The sequence below is a fragment of the Columba livia genome, chromosome 3, assembly GCF_036013475.1.
Source record: "Columba livia isolate bColLiv1 breed racing homer chromosome 3, bColLiv1.pat.W.v2, whole genome shotgun sequence".
NCBI classification, from domain to species: domain Eukaryota; kingdom Metazoa; phylum Chordata; class Aves; order Columbiformes; family Columbidae; genus Columba; species Columba livia.
In genome coordinates, this window is record NC_088604.1 from 21,969,779 (window position 1) to 21,993,222 (window position 23,444).

Below are 23,444 nucleotides of genomic sequence, written 5' to 3' on the forward strand. Positions count from 1 at the left end.
GCACAGGATAACCAGCCAGCAACAAAACCCAAAGCAATCTACCCTAGTAATGGACAAGCCTTCGTGATATCTTTAGTTAAAAGTGTTCCAATACAGGCAGTCCAATTTAAGTCATATTGTGATAGATATGAGGAAATATGTTGGTGGTATATTTTGAACCATTTGCCATGCCTGTGTCGCAGACTTTTTTTGTCAAAGCTGAACATTCTGAAGATTTTTTCCTAGCCTGAATGGCAGCCAGTGGAGTCTTCAGCAGCTTCTGAATATTCTCCCGTCTCTGTTCTCCAGCAGGTCTTTACTCTCTACCCCATTGACTTTTGTTGCTGGGGACGTCAATAGTCCCTGCAGGTAATTCTAGCTAGAACTCATCTAGTGAGACCTTCTGTTTAACCCCTGGTTCTGTCAGGCTCATCTGTACTTGGCAACAACAAGCTTTTGAAAGACCTGTATGTCCCTCTATTTCTGGCATTTGTGTTAGAGCGAGTTGTGGTCACCCTCGTGCCCATCACCACCAAGACATGCACGTAAACATTTCCACAAGTTAAGCACTCACTAAGGTGGCAGCAGTTACAAACGAGCTTCTCTGAAGCTTGGGCAACGTTGAAGCTATCTTTCCTTTGGGCAAAAGCTGATGATTCAAGCATTACAGGCAGGGAGGTGCCTCCAGGTGGCTCATTTCTTGAGAGTGGTATTTAAAGGGCAGCAGATGATACATACACCACTGTTGCACTTTTCCTTTCTTCACTTGTAAGTCATCAGGCTTTCAGGAAAGATGAAAGCCAGTACCAGGACTTGGGGCTGTGCTTGTGTGGCAAAGCCAGCACTGTTTTGGGACTGTGGTCCCCTGACAGGCTCCAGAATTTGCCTTCCCTTTCCATCCTTGTCCACACCCTGGGTCTGTCTCAGATCTTGCTTCATTGCTTGATCTGCTTGTTCTCCAGCAACTTCTGCTTGTTTTACAGTTCTCTGTGGGCAGACCCATACTGCATTTGCACCTACCTCTGATGCGCTCCTGATGCCTTTGGCAGAGTCCAGTGCCTCCCAGCACATCTTGCCTAGTTGTTGCTTGGTGTGAAAGTCAGGGATTTCTGATGCTGCAACATATCTTATCACCATGTCACAAGGGGAAGGGGCAAGCTGGCTGCTGCTGTGCCTCTCCACAGCTGCCCTTGAGGTGGTGGCTAGAGCCAGAGCCCTGCTGGAGCCCTCTGCTCCACCTGCCACTGACAAAGTGACACTGCACCTGAGCTACCTCTGAAGGAGATTCAGCAACTTGCACTATGGACACTTCCTAAGCAGTTTTTCTCTCTCACATGTCAGCTTTGTTTTTCACTTTGCATCACAGTTTATTCCCATGTTACTCTGCCTAGATCAGATATCTCCATCAGGCTCCTTGATCGCAGTTGCAAATGCTGTTGTACAGTAGCCTCCTATCCACCCCATTCATTTCTTCTCAGTTTTTTATCACAGCAGCCTTTCCACATGACTTGCATGAGTAACTTATTCAGTTGAGTTCATGCAGCAGCTACTGTCACAAACAAGTCACTAAAGCAGCTGTTCCTAGACAACATGCTGGAATGGAAGGGCTAAAGATGCTTCATTTATAAAAGCATACGGTCAGTGTGTTCAGAGTGTCAGTGTTGAAAGTGTCAGTATAGATTGACATGATTTCCCTTTGAAATCAGTGGAGGTGGGTTTCAGTAGGGACTGCAAAGGATGCTAAATGCAAATACAGCTATAAGAGCTTCTTTGGGCACATCCGAACTGGAGGATTTTGGAGCATTTCCCAGTCCTTCAACTGAGTACTCAGACCAGACCATCACTGTTTGTTGGACAGAAAAAAACAAAACCAGAAGCAGACAGTGAGCCATCGTGTGTTCATCCCTGCTCTCCCATCTGGAGCATGGGATCGGGACCTGTAGTAGCTTCAGAGTATTTTTGAGAGAAAAGAAAAAAAGAGTAGCAAAGGAGAAGTCTGCTCTGTTCTTCTCTCTGGATAATGCACAGTAATAGTGCAGCTGCCAGCAGTGCTTTGGATCAGATTAGATCTGAACTACAAAGAATTGTTAAAGATGCTTTAAAGAACTGTTGCTCGTTTCCTCTTCAAGACAACTATCTGATTAATACAAGAAAAAAAGATTTTTAAAAGTAGTCTGTGTATTTTTGATTTTAACGATGTGTTATTGCAGCCCTCTGCCATCTTACATGGGATGTTGTAGAGAAATAGGCACCAGGTACATTAGGTTTTTGTAACTACGGCCCTGGGCTTCTGGGAAACAGAGAAGCCTTAGGAAAGAACAGAGACGCAACAATACCTGATTAGACTGAGAATGGAGAGCTATAGTGCTTTTGTTGTTCAGGTAATGGCTTGTTTCAAGGCATGAGGGAGTCTTGTAAATCACTGGACTTGTGGAAAAATAGTACATTAGCATAAAGTCATAATGTTAATCTCTAATGACAGAATGAGAGAACATCATAATACTTACACTTAGTGAACAAGAAGATTTCTTGAGGCCAAAGTACAGAAAGCAGAATGTTATTCCATTGCCAGACTTTCATAAAATATTGTGAATTTATCTGCAAATGAGTCCATATGCTACAACATCTAACATTAAATTCAAGAGCAAACTGCCTAGAGAAAAATGACCTTTGTGTGCAGTGCAAGAACAAGACCAGCTTTAGAGCAGCTGGCTTAGGAAAAGTGTTAGATAAGTGCAGCCAGGGAAACGCAGTTAAGACTCTTGGGTCCAGACCCAAAAGGAGCTTGAATCAGGTGCCCATCTCCAGGAGCTGAACTCACGGGGTGTATCTAAGCCATAGCTTATTACAGAGTAGCTTCCGTCCCTGGCAGCTGAGGAAGTCTAATTTTCAGCCCTTTGGAGGTATAAACATGAGTCATAATAATTCTTGTAACTGCTATGGGTCATTTTAGAGAATAAAAACTCTGCATTGCGTTTCTTTTGAAATTCAGCTACTCTGCAGGAGAAGATAAGGAAGATTTTGCTGTCTGTTCAGGGCTCTGTGCTGGGAACCAAGGCGTGTGGTTCTGATCCTTGCTTCCAGGACTGCCTTGTGTATTTTTATTTAGATAGTCACCGAACTAAATCTGCGAGCCATCCAGGGAAATTTCACTGCCTCAAATGTTCTCTCTGAAGAAAAAGGTAGGGAACTGCTTTACCGTCATGCCTGGTCCTTAGCCTGCCTTTGGCCGTACAACTGTCTCACCTATGTGGATGTTTTCTCCTTGTAGTAATCGTTCACTGTCTCTGGCCTGAGAGATAAATGACAAATGCTACCAAAAATAGCAGATTTCACATACATAAAAGCTTTCAGTGGTATGGCCGTTTTATAACATCACCCACATTTCGTAAACCACTCATAAATTCTCTTGGCAGCCGTATAAGAGATATCCACTTCAGCAGACATAACTTCTGAGCTCTTTTTATGCTTACTGAGCGTAGAAGAGTTTTTCATGTGAAAGAATCATTCATACAGAGAGTAGTTTCGCTGTCTTGAGGGGTTGAAAAAATTCAGGTATGTGCTAAGCAAAAATGACAGCCTTAGTATTGCACAAAGATAATTCACTGGAAATTTGATCTTTAGTTTGAATTTTCAAAAATACGTTGTTACTGGCTATATCATTGCTCTGAGAGATGACCTTTGTACCCATCAGAGTGTGGCTGACTGTGTGAGGACTCTGATACTGGTTCCTCCCAGGAGTGTTTGATGCTGCTGGATTTAGTTCCTGCTTTTCATGGCACTAAGCAAAAAGTTTCAGCTGAAAACTCTCCTGACTCTGCTCTTGTCTCCAATTCTTGCAGAGTAACTATTTTCCTTTTATGTTAAGTCTCGGTGTTTTAAGTTTAAGCTCTTTAAGCTTTCTCTCAAGAGGAGGAGCATGGTTGTGGATGCCTTAGCTCAGCCAGGCAAGGGAGTCCCTGCCCTGGTCTGTCTCTTATTGCCTTCAGCCTTCCATCGAGGTTATTGTCCCCTCAGTTCTAGGACTGTTTTGTCTAAAGGACTCACTTTAACTTTAAACACCTAACAAAAGGGTTTACTGTAGAAATTGGTGCCAGTTTAACTTGGAACGAGGTCAGAGGAAAACACCAACCTCGTCTCTCACAAGCCGCTGGTCCTGCTGATGTAAAATTGGGTGGTTTTGCTCTGTCTCACCTCCCTCTCCTCCCTGGCTGTGTGGTCCTGCTCTCTGCGGCCAGGATCTAGCTCAGTAAGCCAGCAGAAATTAACTTATTTATTTTTTTTTAATATATTTCTGAATTTCTTTCTTTGTTTTCTGCCAGCTCAGTGAACTGAATGGGGTCAGCATCGGGCCAAATAAGTAGCCAAACACGCGGAAGAGAAGGTGTCGAGAGAGTGGGTGATACTGGCCGATGGTCTGATAGCCGAGCTACCTTCAGTGCCAGTGCCACTTAAGTGACAAGGACAGTGTGGGTAGCGAGGGGCAGGAACCCCAACAGCCTTCCCAAGGCAGACCATCCCCAAAACTGCCTGGGAGGCCCTCTTTGTTTTCATTTATCCCATATACCCAGTTCACAGGGACGAACAAGTTTTTTATGGACTTTCCAAAACCAGCATTCACAATAAGCCTCAAATTATAATAATGCATCTCAGACGTTATTTTAGATGAAGCCATCTATAGAAGGATAATTTTGGAGAAGGAGAATGAGCAGGTGAAAACAGTGAAATTGTAATGAAATTGATAGACTTAATTATAGTATTTGCTGCTGTGAAAGTTATAATGCTGTCTAATCAGTTAAAAAATGTGGCAAGACTAAAGAGTTACTGTTTTATCTATTTACACTACTGGTTTTGGGGGTTTATTGAATAACATCTCTAGGATACCAAGCAGAATGTAAAGGTGTGTATGGAAAAATATAAGCTAATTACATGTTTGGGAAAAAAAACCCCACCTGATAATGCTTTTCTGAAGCACCAGGAAGTATGAAAAATTCTGAAATTTTAGGCTATGCATTCACATTTTCTGTGATCTTCTTGTTTATTTGGTCACCCCTCCTTGCAACAAACACCCCTAGTCTGTTGTATCCTTCACCATAGTAAATTAGAAATTTTCTGTGTAAAACAGAAGAACAAAAGGTTATTATTCCTAGCTGTTACTGTAACAAATGTCATCAGTAATGTACTGATACTGTGAAAGACTGTTGGGTTAATTTGAATCACAGCCATATTAATTTTTACGGTCTAGCTGCTTTTGGTAATGATTGTTTTGCATCCCTTGGTAGAGCGAAGTTTGACCACTGAATTATTTGAACATTATGGTTTCTGCTTCTTTGCAGTTGTGGTGTTGGGCAAAGCAGCAGGGAGCAAAGCATTATGCCCTGGATCCCAGGAATGGTGTCGCATGTTTTATTTCTCATTCTGAGTTTCCTACATTGTTGTAGCTCCTTAGAGACTAGGGACAAATTCTAATCTCGTTTGCATTAGTGGGCATCAAAAAATATAGTAAATACAGCCAGCATTATTTTAAAAATGATAGATAAGCTAATTAGAACCTCCTCTCCATTCCCCCCAACATATTCAGAGAAAATGCATATGCCTACATTTGACTAGCATTGTATGGACCAAAAACTATAACCATATGTACAGGACCATACATTATATATTTCTTTTTTCCTCTATACCCTTGGCAAAGCCTATCCCCTGACTCCTAATTCACTAATTTAAATATTAATTTAATAATAGATTTACTTATGATAATGTCTATGCTGTAACCCAACAAAATGCTGAAGTATACACTTTAAAGTTAAGCATGTGATTAAATGGGGACAGAGCACTGATGCAGGGCTCGAGTCAGTGACTTGTGAATGGACATTAATCACAACAAAATACTAAACTGTAATGAGCGTCTGTGCTCCAGCAAGACTTCATCATGCTGAGTCAAAGAGCAAACACACACAGCCCCTGGCACATTTATTGTGTTATTCTGAGACCAATGAATACTACTCTGTTACATGCTTCTTCCAGTTATATGTCATTTTTTGTGAATCTTACTCTGTGCTGACATTATTGGCCAAACACCTCAAACAAAGTTTTCTTACATTGTTTTACCCCTGATGCCAGTTGTTAAATCTGTAATCACATTCAGACTTTCGGTTTTCAATGTTTTTAAATGTCTAATTTCCAGCAAAGAATGCCAAGTATCTGTTCCTCATTTCCAGTTGTTTGAATTCATTGACAGGAAGGATGACAAGCGCACAATACATGTCAGTGAGGAATCCAGCACTGCGAAGTGGACCAGCATTCATGCTAATTTCGTTATGGTCAAGAACAGACCACGTTGTATCCGTGAATTTGAATAGGATACAGCATGAATTGATTATTTTTTTAATATAAGAGAATAGGAGGAAGGTCTTCAAACATATTTTCATCCATAACACAATGTAGAAAAAATTAAGTATGGCCTTGTATGATCATATAAATAATTTTGCTATTCCTCATAGTCTCATTATTTTAGATACGAAAAAATATGAACAGCAAATAGCAGATCACCTTTGAAAGACAGGAAAAATTTACTTGCATGCCAAAAAATCAGTATGGTATTTAAAGGAGCATCCTTTTGTGAAGCTGAGTCAAAGGGAAACATGTATAGGTATTGAAGTAGTAGTTTATTTTATTTAACACTTTTTTTTTTTTCACGTTTACATTGTTATAAATTTCCACATTACCACACATAACAATAATGTTTCTGTTCTAGCTCATAGATCACAATTTCTCCTGTTGGTGTTGTAATGAGATCAACAAAATGAATTACTGTTACTGCTGTAGTATAGTATAAAATAATCACAGGAAAATGAAAAAGGATTTGAAAATTGCAAGATTCTAGGGTGTTATGTTGAAAAATCATAGAATCACAGAATAATTTGGGTTGGAAAGAGCCTTCAAAGGTCACCTAGTCCAACCCCCTGCGATGAGCAGGGACATCTTCAAGTAGATCAGGTTGCTCAGAGCCCCATCCAGCCTGGCCTTGAATGTCTCCAGGGATGGGACATCAACCACCTCTCTGGGCAACCTGGGCCAGTGTTTCACCACCCTCATTGTAAAAGTTTCTGTCCAAAGACTCCTAGAATTTATTTGCATACTATTTTTTTCTGCTGTCTGTATTAACTGCAACAAACACTTAACTTTTCATAACGTTTACTCCAAGCACTTCAAACAGCTAAGTAGCTACAGTTACCTCATGGCTTTTTATGTGTTTGAATAATAAAAGCTGGTCTGAAATGCAGCAGTCTGAAATGCAGCAGGATGTTGCAGTAGTTGCACAGAATATTTGTATAAATAAACAGGCCACTCACACTTTAGAATCTTGGCTGGTATCAAAACAATATTTTTGGTAGCTTTCTAATAGCTTTTTGGTTAGAGTAAACAATCTTAACAGTGAGTAGCAGAGCCCCTTAGTCATTTGCCAGGACAGTGCGATTGGGACAGGCTCAAGCAACTTCATTGCTAACTCTAGATTCTCATTTGAAGATAAAGAGTTCAGTCTTTGGAAAAAAAACCACAAATTGCTGGTGTTTACTAGTGATGAGATAACATCAGTACTGACGGGTCTGAAGATGGGATGACCCATGAGGATAATTAAAAAGCTGAAGCAGGATCTTATGTCAATGGAGATAGCTTGTCTACTGGTCAGGTGCTTATTCTTTAATATTTTCAGCAGACTGGGCTTGTCAAGCAGACTGATTATATAGTTCAGCATTGTGTGACTTAACCTTTTGTTCTTGGGAAGTGACATTTACTTGAAAGCAACATGAAAAGAAGAATTAAAAATAAACAGGCTGTAAACAACCTATTTTCAACTGGATAGCCCAGCCAGCAAGAAAAAAAATCTCTCTAAAGTGACATTTATTTTAGCTTGTAGTTAAGAAAACACATACATAAAAGCTCTGTCATTCCACATATACATTTACCAAAAAAAAATGTTCCCTTACCCTTCCACCAGTTCTTGTACTTATTTCTCTGATGGCGAATAGAGTCCCTGGAAGTATCACAAAAAACAGTGAAGTATTTGTCCAGGTTTGAAAACTAATTGACTTTGTGCAGCCTCATTGCCCCTTTCAAGCCTTATAAAACCCCAAAAACATTTAGAGCTGCATAAAAGGGCACTTGTTTCTGTGTGGGGGAGTACTTAGCATGCTGCTCTGGGATGTAGCTGTCAGGAGTCCATATACTCTTCTGATTAATTCCAAGTGTGGTGTTTTCCTTTAGTCTTCCTTGTTCTTGGGAAAGTGCTATAACCCTCTCTGGTATGCTAACATTGGGGACATTTTGCTAGGCTCTGTGAAACTAATTGTGCATTGTATAAAATGCTTTAATTAGTGTTAGCAAAGAGGCTGGGACTTGCCTCCCCCCGCCCCTTTTATTTGGCAGTCTGCTGACCACTAAATTATAGAGCTCTTTGGAATCTGAGTAATATTTTGCTGATTGTGCAAAACTGAGAAAATCTTATTCACAGAAGACGTGTGTTATCTCACAACCACTGATCGTGGCAGCTTTTTAAAAGATAAGAATCTAGCATCTCTATGCGGCAGATGTTTGACTCGCAGCTCAGTCTCCTGGGTTTTATGTGACTTGTACCTCTTGCCTGCTTCTCAAGAAGTGAGGCAGCGCTCTCATCTCCAGTGCTCCGTTCAGGACTATCCCCAAGAACACCTCAGGTCTCTGATGACTGCTGGTTTGTAACGCTCCTGGGGATTCCCCAGGCTTTCCCTGGCTTTCCACAGCACTGCAGGAACATCAGCTGCAGAGGAATAAGCACCTTTGTGCATGTTTTACATCTATCTTTTCATCTCTATAGACATCAAAACCACCCCTTCTGTGTGTTCATCTTTGGGTCATCTAGTGGTACGCAGACCTGAAGCTGATTAAAGATTAGAGCAACCTGTGCAAACTACATAGTTTTAGCAGTGTGTTGTAGTATCATCAGCTCACAGATTAAAACTGCCCTGCTGCTCTTCCCATTTTGTATTCTCAGAAACAGACTGCACAAATTAAGCAGTCTCCTTCATCAGAAATCCTCTCTAGAAGCATAACTGTTCAACTGGAATTGAAAAAATGATAACATGCTTACTGAGACCTATCCTTGTTTTATCCCACCTTCAGTGAAAACTCCCCAAATGACTGGGGCTCACAATAAGCTATCATATTGTTCAATATTGAATGAAACATGGGTAATAAAGACAAATTTCTGTCATAAAGAGAAAGCTATTATTACCATAAGAATGCCTGCTCGCTGGGGAAGGAGGTGTGGGTAGGCTCTTTGTGTTCTGAAATCTATATCCCCCTGTGCTATCAAACATTGCCAAGGGCATGAACAAGGCACAGGCATCCTTCTCTGTTTGTTCTCTTTGCATGAAAGATTTGTGTAACCTAAATCTGTGAAATAAGTATTCCTAAAAATAACCCTTCCTTCTCTGTTTTTCTGCTGTCACTTGCAGTTGTCCATCAGGAGTGAAATGTCCCAGTTCTGTGTATGCATGAATTCTGTTGCGTGCTGCTACTTCAGTTTGTGTGTTGGGCCAAAGGATGACAAAATGGTCTTGACTTACATGGAACAACAAAGCGGCCTTTGGGAAAACTATGCCTGGTTCCCATTTTCAGGGCATCTTTCACCTGGCCAGGTGAAACGGATAGATGAAATTGCAGACATGATTCATCTCTGTAGTTGTCCCATGGAGGACAGAGCGTGCTGCTTATGTCTAGAGTCTCAACTTCTCCAAAGTGACAAATGTATGAAAGCTACCTTTGAAGTGTAATACCAAATAGTTTTACCAGATAGATAGACCCTGGTCCTAATACAATGAGGACTTCAGTTTCCCCCACTCATAAAGGTGACTTCTATTTCTTAGCTATTAATAAACTTGAAATTGGATATAACAAATAGCTTCTAAAAGCAACCAAATGTTATAGTTAAACTACTAATAAATTATAAAGTATTGGGTGACTTCCTTGCTAGTTCAAGTCATGATTCACCACTTCTGATACATGAGTAATTCTTTGTTTTGCAGTGAGAAAGGTCTGTGATATCAGGACCATAAATGCAAGTAAACAGTTCGGACTTTTTTTTTTCTTTTCTTTTTTTTTTTTTTGTGTGTGGTAGCTTTTATACTTAAACCATCCTGTCTCACCTTAATCATATTTTTTGAACCGAATTTATTTGTATATCTATGACTCCTACACAGTAGAATAAAGCCGACCATTGGGAGAGTTTTGTTGCCAAGTCCTAGTACAAAACCATAAACTTTATTTTTTAATGAAGATTAGTTTCTCTCTAACTAAGATGCAGGGAAGGACTATTTCTCTATTTTATGCGCTTAATGGATCTGTTTCTGCAGTGCAAATATAGATATAAAAATCTTTAAGAACCCTGTGCTTCACATGTAAATCTTAAATACAATTCCAGAGAAGCAAGGAGAAACAACACTTGGGATTCCCCGGCATTTACCTAGTGTATTTATTATCTGAATAATCTGTGCTTTTGACTCACAGATTTTATTGACGTTGCGCATTAAAAAGACTTCTTGTGCCAGGCAACAATAAAAACATATTCCACAATGCTCCCCCAGACTAAAACCGGAGAGACCAAGCCGTGGCTGGCTTGCTTCAGCAGTGTGGGAGTGGGATGGAAGCAAGGAGACATCTCGCCTCTCCTCCAACCAAACCTTTGAGGGGTCAAGTACTGCCTGGTGAGGCACCAGGGGCAGGCTGCAGGTTGGTGCCACCAGGTCCAGCCCTCTCCCTGATGGCCAGGTGCCTCCGTTTCTCCAGCACTGGGCTTCTTGTGCTCACTGGAAGCTGTTCCTCAGTCAGGAAGATTTTTTTGCTGCGGGTAGGTCTGCTGAACCCTCATCTGTCTGACAGGGTTTCAGCCCGGAGCCCTGTGGAAAGAGCAGCTTGGCATGTAGGATCTAAGAGGACCCATGAGGAGAGCTAGGATTTCTACTCTGAAGAAATAACTGAGGAGATGAGGAATCTCTGTGGCAGGGATGTCAGGAGCGGTATCTGCAGTGCTGACAGTCTGTCAGGCGACTCCGGCGAGTGATGGGTGCGGGGAGGTAGCCAGGACCCATCTGTTAGAGGGCTTAAAATTCCCTAGCCTGAAAGCATTCACTGTGATTTGCTGTAACCTTGCTCTATGCTCATTTTTATCTGCACAAACACTGCTGCCGTTGCAGCAAGGACCCTCACAGTACTGCAGTAACAAGAATAATACCAGGGCATCCTTATCCCCCGGAGGACTGCTTTCTCGCATTTATCTGTACCACTGTAGTACCATGTTCTTCAACTAGGAGACCTCACAGTCTAGGCATTGAAAGGTATTTATATACTTTGTATCTCAAAAGATTAATGCAGGGGGAAAAATGAACTATTATTGTCATGTTTTGTATTTTGGAGAATGAAAATGATGTTTGTTCTGCTCCAATATAGCAAGTTCTAGCATTTTTATTTGCCCAAAACACAATCAGATGCTTAAAGATAAATAAATCATAACAACTAAGTAAAAAAATATTTTTCATAAGCAACTTCTTTCACCAAATCGCTCTCCACAGCTTACTCTTTAATTAAACAATTGCAACCCTAGGATGACTTCTTTGTAACTTCTGAGCTGTCTTTTGCTCACTCCCAAAGCTGCTGTGCTTCTATAATGCCTTTTGGGTTTTGCAGGTAGAGGTAAATATGCTCATTATTCGAACTTCTGATTCATTAGTAGAAATAGAAATGACGTATGTCTGTTATAAATACATTTGAGGGAGGATGGATGGACTGCTGCATCTTCATGTTATATCTTGGTGTGATATTTGACAGTATATTAGCACACTAAATCTAATATATTAAAATCGTGTATGACAGAGTGAGGACTCACAGTCATCACCTTTGGATGCATTCCACCCATCCCCATCCATTTGCTCTATCTGGATGTCTTAACTGATCCCTTCCTTGTTCCTCATGGTTGCACAGCTCAGGGGTGTAGACCAGGGGCTGGGTGAACCCTGTAGTTACTGTAGGATGTGCAGGCTGCAGACAAGCAGCAAACTCCTAAGACAACTGCTCTGGTCAGCAAATAGGTGCCTCTGCCCCCACAGAAGCAAATAACACCCAACAGCTATTACCCATTACATCCTTCTTGTGACCTGTGAACCAGGCTCACTTTCCAGCCCCTGGAAGTCACTAGCTGCCATGCTCCACCATGCTTTGTCAGCACCTCCTCAAGGGTTGTCTCTGGCCATTCCTTCTTCAGCCTAAGATGAGGCTTGGGCTCTTGTCCCTGCAGAGTGTCTGTAGAGAATTGTGTCCAACCTTTGTACTATTAGTGGTCTCCTACAGTAATTTCTGACCTGTGATCCACATGATCCACACCAGAGACAGGGTATCTTGTGTCTAGGTATTGCCATCAGGTAGGTGATACTACTGCTGCTCATGGTAGTAATGGGCAGAAGAGGTGTTTGTGATTTCTGGTTTACACCAAAACATATTTCTCAGCTCAGATTGCCAGAGTGAGTGAATTTGTTTCTGTTGGTTGCCTTATGTGTAGGGCAATGACTGTACATCTGATGAATTTATTAGGAATATTTCATCTGAAGGGAAGTTGAAAATACAATTCATCTTGTCCTGATGTTTATCCTCCTATTCATTTGCTTTAGAAAAAAGGAATTACGGCATCAACTGGAAAGTCTTGGTCTGTTCCTCCCAGCAATGTTACCCTGGAAAGGACAACATCATTATCTCTCAGATTCAGAGCACTTTGAGGGTATCATAACCTCTCAGGTTCAGAGAACTTTCACATTGCTTGTTCCAGATTTTTGAAGGCCTAGTTTTGGACAGTGGTGCAACCGTGCATTATTTGAACAACAAACTGATGTGTTCTCCATAGGCCTCTATTTATGATGTTGTGTTTATTCTGAGACATCTTAAATAACTTGTGGATTCTCTTGTAAGTGCAGTCAATTACAGTAATTGGACCTGGAGGTCACAAACGTATGGGCCACTATAGTAAAGCCTTGTTCTGTCAGTAAGGAGTGTACTCTTCTGAGAAGTGAAACATATAAAAGAGTTTTTGTTGTTGCTGATGTATTTTTCTCGAAGGGACTAAATACTGAAGAGGAAATCAGAAAGAAATAGGTTTTGTGGTTGCTGTGATGGGAAAACGCTGTCTTTAGGTATTATTTTGGACACTTCAGAGCTCGATGTGCTGCGGACTTTCAGAGTATATATTACCAAGTTACTCTATTTAGTCTGCATATTATATTCTTATGAAAGCTATGTGAAGGGATTATACTTTAGATGATAACTTCTAAAAGATTCATGTATATAAGTACTTGTTAATCATAGGACAATTATAATTAGTTCATGCTAATGCAGATTCAAGCTAACATTAATCTGAAATGTATCAGTGATAATCATGTTTTCTTTCCTGGGCCATCAAAAAAATGATCAAACTTGTGTTTCAGCTTAACTTGGCTTGGTGACTTGGATAAAAGGATTAATGAAGCTAAAGACAGTGAATGGAGCTGAGGTATTCTATTTGGGGCCCTCATAACACTGTACCTTTTCTTCTAGGGTTGCTTTCCCTTATTTAATTTTGATTCAAATATAAAAGATAGATTATGCAGTCAGTGAGTTCCTCATTACTCCAATGTCTGTCACTTTTAGTTGAAAACTGTTTAAGAAACATTGCTTCTGTTGTTGGTGTCAATACTTCCTTTAATCGTGGAAAGGGTTTTAGAAAATTTCCATTTTTTGAGATGTAATTCATCTGAAAGAACACATATTAGTATGGGTGTTGTAGTGTTTTCAGAATATTTCTGAGATTTATCTTCCTTAACCCAACATTTCCTTTTATCCAAAAAGAAAGGAGACCATATACATGTTTAAATGTGATTTGATATGACAGCGACATTGATACAATATCAAAGTATTTGATATATGGTAAATGTGATATATATTTTTTTTTCAGTGTAACTTGTCCTTTCAACAAAAGATGTTTTATTTATATTCTTGGTATCTGGTTGGGAATGGTGGACTAAGGTAGAGGATGATAAGAGAAGAAAATAATTTTACCAAAAAACCCACAAAGCAGATGAGTCATTAGCAATTTCTGTTTTGACATTAAATCAGCATGAAGGTTCATCGGTGTGTATGTGAAATTGGATATTGGACAACAGCGATCTGGTAAAATCTTGAAGAAACTTAATCAGACAAGCCTGGGCCATCTCATCAGAATACAATCAAATAAACTGACAAGATGGGCTTCTTGCTCGAACCACCGTGGGTGGGAGACATTTTGGCACTGGCTGCCTTTGCAGCAGGGTGCAGCTCATCAGGAGCTATGGTGAAGGGCTGTTTCCTTGGGAGGGCAGAGGAGCTGACAGCTGGCAGGGAATGATTGAAAGGTCTTGCAAAATCTCTACTATTTTCAGCAGTACCAGATACACCAAAAAAAATGAGCCTTACTATTTTCTGTCTGCGCGAACTTTGCCATTGTAATTGGGGTCTGCGTTGCCCTGGTGGGGAACACGTACAGGTTTGTGTAAGCCCTGGGGGCGCAGGTCCCTTTGGCCCTGCTGCTCTCTTCCTCCAGAGCCAGACATTTCACGGACTGATTTTACAAGTAACTTGGAACTATTGCTGATGCCAGTGTGGGTTCTATCAGTAGCAGCTTCGAGTGAGACACAGAAGAGACCCACTGGTAATCTTAGGTTGCTTTTGAGTTCTTACAGGAACTGAAATGATAACTGATATTTGTTGTACACTCCATAGATACCCTTTAAAAAGCATACCCAACTACAATTATGTTTGTGAGAGTGGAATGAAGTTCAGATTTAGCTTCTTGTAGGTTGAACCAACTGCATATTATTGGGAAGCTGAAGGCAATAGCTTGGTGTAGCATTTCAGCACCTGGTTGCACGAACCTGACTGTTCTGAAAGAAGAAATGTGGTAATGCTATAATGATAAACCTTTGATTTATGGTGGTTTGTATCACCCAACAGCCTGTGAACGGGAACCCTTGTCTACTTTTCACGCCCTGTCTGAAGGCAGACACCTCTGCAGACCTGTTAGGTAGTGAGCTGCTGTGAGCAGCCAAATCCTCAGTGCAAATCCTTTCTGCTTAGGGAGGGAACTGGTTCCAGAGCAAGAGGACTTTCTCCTTTTATCAGAGTCACTGGGACAGAGACATCTAAAATCCTCAGCTATGAGGTCCAAAGCAGAAGGAAGCAATAAGAAAAAAGGAAACCCCAAATATAATATACCCTGTAATAACAAGTGGCAACAAAAGACATCCAGAGAAGTGCGAGTGCAGGATTTCCAGTGTTTTTAAGATCTGGCTGTTACAAACATTATCTCAAAACATCTCTGTAGTAGCTGACAAGGAAATCTTGTCTAAAACAAAAACCCTGAAACAAATATAAGGAAAAGCAGATACAGCAATAGAATTAATATGATCCTTAGAGTGAAAACAATTAAAATTCCTGAGATCTGTGTGAGGGGTAGTTAAGCAGCAATGCTTAGCACAGAGCAGTGCGGATTGAAAGGTCTAGGAGGTGAATACCTTTTCAAAAGAAGTCACACAGCCATTGAAAGGTGAAAAGATAGGAACTCACTCACTGGATCACACCAGAATATCTAACCTCACTTCTCTCCAGTGCTGTACTGCTTCCACAGAATGCACACTTGATGGGATGACTCTGCCCAAGGACCATTTCTTTGAAACCATTGATGCATGACTAAAGCTCAAATTCCTCACTATGTTTTCTCAAAAATTCTATAAATTGATGTGCATGTGCCCACTATGTGTTTGACACATTTTTCTTCTGAATATTAGCACATTCTTGCAATCAAAATGTTTGACATGTTAATTGTAATAGTTTTCTGGGAAGAGAGGTTAGGAGGGCAGGAGCCACCTCAGAGGGAGTCCTTGGAAGTGGTTGAACATAATCACAAGAGCCACAAACATGGCCTGTGTGGTTGGCATAGCCAAAAGGATGTATTCTGACTTCCCAATCTTTGGGATCGCTGAATTTCTAGTATGTAAAGAGTAGAGACAAATATCATATCTCATCTTAGGACCTGAAATTCAAATTAAGGTTTCTTCCTTCTAGCAAGTTACAAACCACAGTGTAAGTCCGTGTTAACTTCTGCCTTGAATTGCACCTACAGAGCACTTGGACTCCTGAGTCAGGTGTTCTGTAATTTTGGACCGGTGAAACATTCATTTTCAGTTGACTTACTTTTCAGCAGAATAAAGTGTAAATGGGCAAAGGAAAGTAGCATCCAGCTCACTTTTCTATGGCTATCTTAACAGTCCAATTATAAGTGGAGTAGAAAGCAGAACATCTTTATCATTCAGTACCATAGAGGGGGCTGAATATCTTTGTGCAGCAGATCCTTTTAAGTGAGTAGATACCTATTTCACAGAGCCATTTTTTCCAGACTAGAATTATTTTGCTTCACATGTTTTCAGTTCTCTGTAAGTTCTTTTTTTTTAAAAAAAACTAGTGTTAGAGGTTAGTACTTTCCAAACTTAAAATTGTTTTTTAGGAATTAATTCTAGTTCTTGTTAAACCACTTTTTAAAAGTATTGCATGCTGAACACTCAGAGGACTCATCTTCTTATGAAATGAAGAAAAGTTTCCAAGCAAACATATAAAAATATGAGCTTTACTACATTGTAAACAGGTATGTAACTACCCTATGCTACTTTGAGACTAAAAATCTGAACACTAATTATGGCAGAAATATATTTATATATCTCTAATCACAACAAGCTGTAGTGAAAACAAATGCAAGTGGGTCCTGATCAGTGTCCACCAACATCAATTAGAAATTTTCACTGATTTTGAGGAAGCTTTTGGCTTGGCACTGTGAGCAAATCCTACATTCCTGCTACATGTGCCCACCCATCTGTATACTGTGGGCCAGAGCTAATTTGGCTACTGCAAGGGAAGCACCTTCGTCTTAAGGACATACTACCTGCTGTATTATTTATTCTGTTTCTGCATCTATGTGTCCAGTTTTAATTTAGTATTGCAATGTCTTAGCTTCCAGCTGAGAACGTACAAAACAACTGAAGGTTAAATCATCGTTTTCATATAGTCGGAAACTGTTTTGTTGAGGAAAAAGAATGTTCTAAAACAATATTCTAGTCTCTCTGTGTGTTTTTCCCTGTGCATGAATCCTTCTAGTTGCCCCCATGGTTTAATTTCTACAGCAGAAAACATTCCAGGTCTGATTTGGGTTTAAATTCTCACTCAAATTGCAGGTGTAGATAAAGTTTCAAACCACAGAAAAATAAATAAATAAATAAATGAACTCTAAGGATTATCTGTGAAATTAAAGAAAAAGCTTTGAGACATGAGGCATTTTAAGGAGCGAACTGGGGATTATAGCATGCAAATGAATGAAAGAAAAGCAGCCGGGGAAAGGAGAGACATGTAGAGGGAAAGGTGACAGTTTTGCTGAGGAATTCTCCTGTCATGTTCCCTGGGGAGGAGAGAAACGGAGTGGGGAGAAAGTGGGAGGAGAGCAATGTGAAGAGGCTCTTGGATACCATGGAGATGGGTACAGTGTAAAAACCTGTATACTGCAGATAAGTAAGTGGGAGGTTGATATCAAACTCCTACCAGCCAGAAACTGGCTTTGTGCAGGGTAAACACGTTAAAGGGCTGGGGAGAAGGAAGCTTTGTTTTAGCCTTTGCCGTGCTGTTTGCCTACTTAATGCTTAAGAGAGTGAAGAGAAGCAACAAATAAATGTTTTTCCAGCCTGTGCTTTTCAGTATGACTATTATCATATATATAGCCAGCCTACAAGGAAGGAAGAAGTATGTTCTAGAGCTTTTTTTTTCCCACGTTGAAATTGTCTTGCTACTCCAGAGCTGCTTTTTCTGTGTCTTCTTTTAATTTGTCTTAATTTGATTAACTGGGTGCTCATAATAAATTCATAATGCTTCTCCATGGTTTGTGAATGTGCAGAAGAAAATATGACAGTTTCACTAGGAACTAAATGTTACTTTGTGTCTGAGTAAGACAGTGTTTTTTTTTAAATTCAGTCTTTGTATTATGCTGCTTTGAAAACCTCTCTCTGTTCATTTTAGGATTTCTTTGTTCTCTGCTTCTAATTTTTATGCTTTCAATGCCTGTAAGACTGTGCTGTTATTTATATCTGTGGCCATAAGGAAAATGCTATAGTTTGTATGTATGATGTTGTACTCGTAAGAATTATTGGAATTTTTAATTTTTAAAGTTAAGAAACACTGTAGAATGATCAGTGGAGTTTTCAGAAGTTTGTTATTTATGATCTTGATCCTTCATAAAATACAGTCTGCCTGCTGCCTGTGAAATGGGGTAAGGCAAGCTGATACTTTGGTTCACGTCCTACTTTGTTGCCTCCAATAGTCCTCCCTGAAGCAAACACACTAGTTTTGAGACAAGGGAGAAGGATTTCTGCTTAAGGAAGCCATTTACTTATCAAAAGCTCTTGTGTAGACCAAAAGAGATGAGAAATTATAGTACTTAGCTGGCCTAGCTGAGCATGCAGGAATTCGGGAGTACAAGATGTCCACACATGTACCGCAGTGTGATCCACCTCCTGGTGAGGGTGTTTCTATAGGCAAAGGAGCCCTCATGGCAAGTACCTTAACTTCAGGATGGTGGGATTTGCTTAAATGGGGTGGCAACAGAGTGAAGAAGACCAGCACACATCTTGAAAGTAGGTGGCTGTGAACCTAAAGTAGATTTTCCTTCTTCCTTCAAATTTTGTGGACTTTCAAGAGTGGCTGTGGGTGGCCTATGAGGTCCTGTGTCATGTTGAGAGAAGGAAGCACTTTCTGACAGCCTCCAGAAGCACTATCAATTACAGACCTACACCAGGACAAAAGTCCGTGTGCACGTATGCATGAAGGACTGAGCCAGAAGGGATTTGAGAAAAATAAGCTGCTTAGTAAGTCAAACATGTTTACAACATGTATGTGCAATAATGCAGTAAAGCCCCAGATGTGACCATCAGCTGTATTTGCAAAAAAGCAGTTCCTTGCTAAGTTGTTGGGGGTATCTGCTGAGACATATCTCTGGGGATCTGACTCGATTACCACATGCCTAACATCCGCTGCTTAAACCCAGTTTGTTTTTCCTTTTATCCACAAGCATAACTTTAAAATTATGGCAGAATAAAGGAATTATTATTATTGTTATTATTATTATTAGTATTAATTTTATTATTTAATAATAATTATTATTTATTATTAATAATAGTAATAATATAAGAGCTTACATTTAAACACTTTGCCTTCACTAGTATTTAGGGGAGTTGAAGGCGGAACTATTCTTATCCCGCACAGTTCTTGCTAATGCTTTTTGTCCAGAGCAGCTTTCTGACCACAGACTGACTTTTTGGCTTATAATAGCGAAAAAAGCAGAGTTTCACAATGGCTCTGCCTCTGCATGCGTACATGCAGGAAGAAGCACAGTGAAACAAGTTTCTTAAGGCTTTAATTTGTTGTGCTGGAGGACACAGAAGTGGAAGTGTTCATCCCCGTGGGGTTACTGGAGCGTGTATTCAAAAGGTCCTGCAGGAAGGGGTGAGGATGTAGGGTGCTGCTGCAGGGGCAGTACCTGTCTGACTCTTAGCCGTCTCATACCTGGCTGTTCACCTTGGCCAAACAGCAACAGCAGGCTCTATCAAAAATAAAATGTCTCAAGTCCCTAAAGTATTCTCCTCCCTGAATTTAAAAAACTTAATGCAAGCTGTACTGGTGCTTGGGGTCTTCTTAGAGGTTAGACACTCAGCATTTCCAGACAGTGGTTGTGCCGGCCTCCTGTCAGTAGAAACTGTTTGGTTTTGGTTTTAAATTTTCAGACTTTAAAGGGTGATAGCTAATTTTGGTGCAGTATGAGAGCACAAAGCTTGATCAGATGTACACTTCAGCAATCATCAGCTATTCTGTGTATGTTATCAAAATATTAATGTACCTTAACATCTCTTTCTTTGTTAAAACAGGTCCTGCCTGGCATACTGCAGAAGCATTGCTGTATTTTACCTGATAGGAACACAGGTAAACCTTTTGCTTAATGAGTTTGTGTTGTAATATGATTTGGAGAAATGCAAACACAAATTGGATAATATAGAGAAGTCTTGTTTGCTACTTACCATCATTGTAGTCCTCTTCTAGGGAGTGATAACTTAGATGTTTTATTTAAATTACCTGCTTTCATGTGAAGTTTTTCTGTGTTCTGTTAACTTTCTGGAGCTGCTGTAGAGACTACTATCAGGTCTTGCTTACAAAGGTATTTCTATGAACTACTGAAGTGTCTCTATTGTTATTTATAAAGTTAGGATTTTGTCAAGAAAAGGGGTTTAATACTGGAATCTGCAGTCTGGTCCTGTTGATTTGCAAAGGTGCTAAGCAGTAAGTCTTATCTGTAGCTCTGACTGCAGATAAATGCTTGCTTTATGCTTATTTTTCAGGGACTAGAGGAATAGAGTAAAGAAGGAATATCACTAATGATGCCTTATGTTGCATATGAGGAGACTTAAAGTAATGCATTTGTGGCCAGAACAAATCAATTGATGAGAACAATAACATAGACAAGAAGAAAATTATTATTTGAGTTTACATTCTTTTATTACAAGAAAAAACATTTCTTTTAAGATAAGTTTTAAAATTATTTTTATAATTTTATGAATTGAGTGAAAATGATTGCATATGCACTTGTGAGCTATATAATATGCCTTATTTTTGATAACTGATTAATAGAATACATGTGAACACTTGCGACTTTAAGGCTTCATTCTCCCTCCTCCAATAGCTACAATTAAAATAAATGGGTTTGTTCTTTGCCTGGCTATTACTTGTGTTTCAGGTACAGTTTGCATGAAGGGTAATTGCACTGAGAACTTGGCAACTGTATTGAACTGTGGTGTGACTTGTGGTTACCTGCAACTGCTCGAATGAAAGTTAAAATCTCATTTCCATTTTCATCTGTGAACACAGGAGCAGTATATTATAGTAAGATAGTTAATAATACACCTTTTCCAGCAATAATTTGGAAGTTTTTCATCAATGAACAGATTGCAGACAGACTTTGGCCTTTATAATTATTTCAAGTTTTCCTGAAAATTGGACTAAGAAAACACTGTATAATGACCACAACCCAGTCTATGTGCTCCTGGGCTAATATCCTGTGATGATTAACTTTCTTAAAATTTTATTTGTAAAATAAGAATTTGATACAGATTCCTTTGATGACCAAATGCTTCTTGACTTGTACAGAAGTATATCAAGTAGGTGTCAAAGCCAGTGTTACCTGAAGTGGTAGTTGGAGCTGGGCGGTAAGACTGACCATTTATCTAAAGAAGGTGAAATATGCCTTTATTATCAGTATCAGGAAATACATTTATCTAAAATGCCAATCACCTTCAAAAGTGCTTCCATTTGGACATAAAAGAAAGGAGGAGCCTGCTAGGGTAAAATTTGTTTTTGAAAATTTTGAACTAAGCTCTTTAGAGAGGAATCCTATTGGCTTTTGGTACCTAACAACTGCTGTGCAATTGAAGTGCATTTAGTTATGAAAACAACTGTAACTTCTATTGCTTCTGTGTGACTGCTACAGCAAGTATTTTCATGCCTATGTATTATATAGTTGGGAGTTGCCAGCAGTTGCAAAATAAATGATGTCTGTGTGCCATTTCCTCCATTTATGGTGTTTAAATACTTGGCGGAGAGGAGGAAAAGAAGACTTCAGACAGGACACAGGCAATTTTTCAGCTCCTTTCTGGTGGAAAAGAACAACTGAATTTTTGAATTTGATTCATTGAGCCTATTAGAGATAGGTGAACCATTTTCTTGTTTGATTATATCTGAATCAACTAGTCCAAGCTAACAAAACATTAATTAAATTTGTGTAAATGTGGAATGTGCTATTTGCATTCAGATGTATACATTGTATATAATCTTGTCCAGCTCCATTCTCTTTAAGTGAGCTCAGAGTAATGCCTGATAATGAGCTTTACATCTTTGTCTGTGTTGAGCTGCTGACATTTGGAGGAATTCAGCAATATGCAGACTTCAGTGTTGTTTGTAATAAAAAGGAGAGAGGGATAAAGAGATGGATTTGAGTGTGGGGGGTGGGATGGGAGAAAAAAGAGGGGAAGAAACATTAAATGAAATCTCCAGAACCATTAGGGAAGAACACAGATGCTGTAGGGAGTAGGAATGGGTGAAAAAAGAGACAGAGATGTAGTTTCCCCACTTGTTCATGTCCATTCAGGACATGTTCAGGAGCGCCCAGCTTGGGGGCCTTGGAGTCCTTGTTCCAGAGTGCCCCAGGACCAGCCCCTTTCCTGCTGTCAGCACTGGAGCTGAACCCCAGGGAGAAATGAGCCCTTGGAAGTGATGGAGCCAGTGCTGCCAGGCCATCCCTTCATCTGGTCCCCTTCAGACCTAGTCCAACCGTGATTCTTAGGGAATATATGCAATTAGCTTTAAAGTAGTATGGCCCTGGATTGCCTGTACCCTAGAAAATGGTGTGTTCTACTGTCCCTTCCTACACTGTGTAAGAATGTGAAGTGGCAACACTTACTCTGTCAGTATTGATGTTCTGTATTTGTAAACTGGAGAAGAGACATATGCGTGGAAGGAAAGGTGCATGGGAGTGCTGATCACTGTCCCCTTGTGAGGCTGTGCTAGTACTTCTGCTACGAACTTTTATTTTCAGTGTTTATTCTTGGCTATAAAAACATTTCCTGCAAAGCCTTTCAAAAGGGAGGATAAAAAAAGTAATTCAGCTGCTCCACAGCAATGCGGTTTGGAAGAAGACATATTTAACAAGATTAGGCGTTTCAAAGGTTAAAGAATGATTCACTTTTCAGACACATAAAACATCTACAAAATTTCAGTCTCTAAATAAAACACCGAATGCTGCAAGCTAGTTGCTCACATTAAGCTTTTCTAATAGACAGTGATGTTTCATTTCTTAAGCGTTAATTTATTTGTGGCTTTCCGTTAATCATAAATATATTTTGATTACTAAATTAAAAGTTTGTATGTCATGCACCAGCATAATGTATGTTCATTATCACATTAAGTGATATTCAGAACCTGTATCTGTCACATACCCTGTACCTCAGGAAGCAGTAGATCCCAGACCAGACACCTTTATCCTGCACTTCCTTCTTGGATGCCACAGGAGTACTGTAGGAGCTGTTTTGATGTCCCTTCTCAGTTTCTTTCCATCTCCCATAAGTTAACCAGCCAGCAACAACTAGGATGCATTAGCAATTATAAAGCTAATTGGAAGAAAAGCAGTTACATGCTCTGTACAGGTATTCCTAACAAGATCATAAGGGGAAACAGTTTGAAGGCACTGATGACCTGGTAGGGAGCAGCTTACTTATTTTCTTGATTTATAGCCCTCT

General features: G+C 39.9%; 1 protein-coding gene across 7 annotated transcripts in view; it reads left to right on the forward strand.

Annotated features, from left to right (window-relative positions):
* DLGAP2 (DLG associated protein 2) overlaps positions 1-23,444 on the forward strand; it is a 468,772-nt gene that overhangs the window by 57,198 nt on the left and 388,130 nt on the right. For 5 of the 7 annotated variants that reach the window (XM_065056017.1, XM_065056019.1, XM_065056022.1 and 2 more), the window contains exon 2: positions 20,028-20,082. In XM_065056017.1, the coding sequence (XP_064912089.1) occupies positions 20,028-20,082 (55 nt within the window). Of the gene's footprint in view, positions 1-20,021; positions 20,083-23,444 lie in introns of those variants that run through there. The other 2 variants (XM_021293531.2, XM_065056028.1) reach the window with 1 other exon arrangement.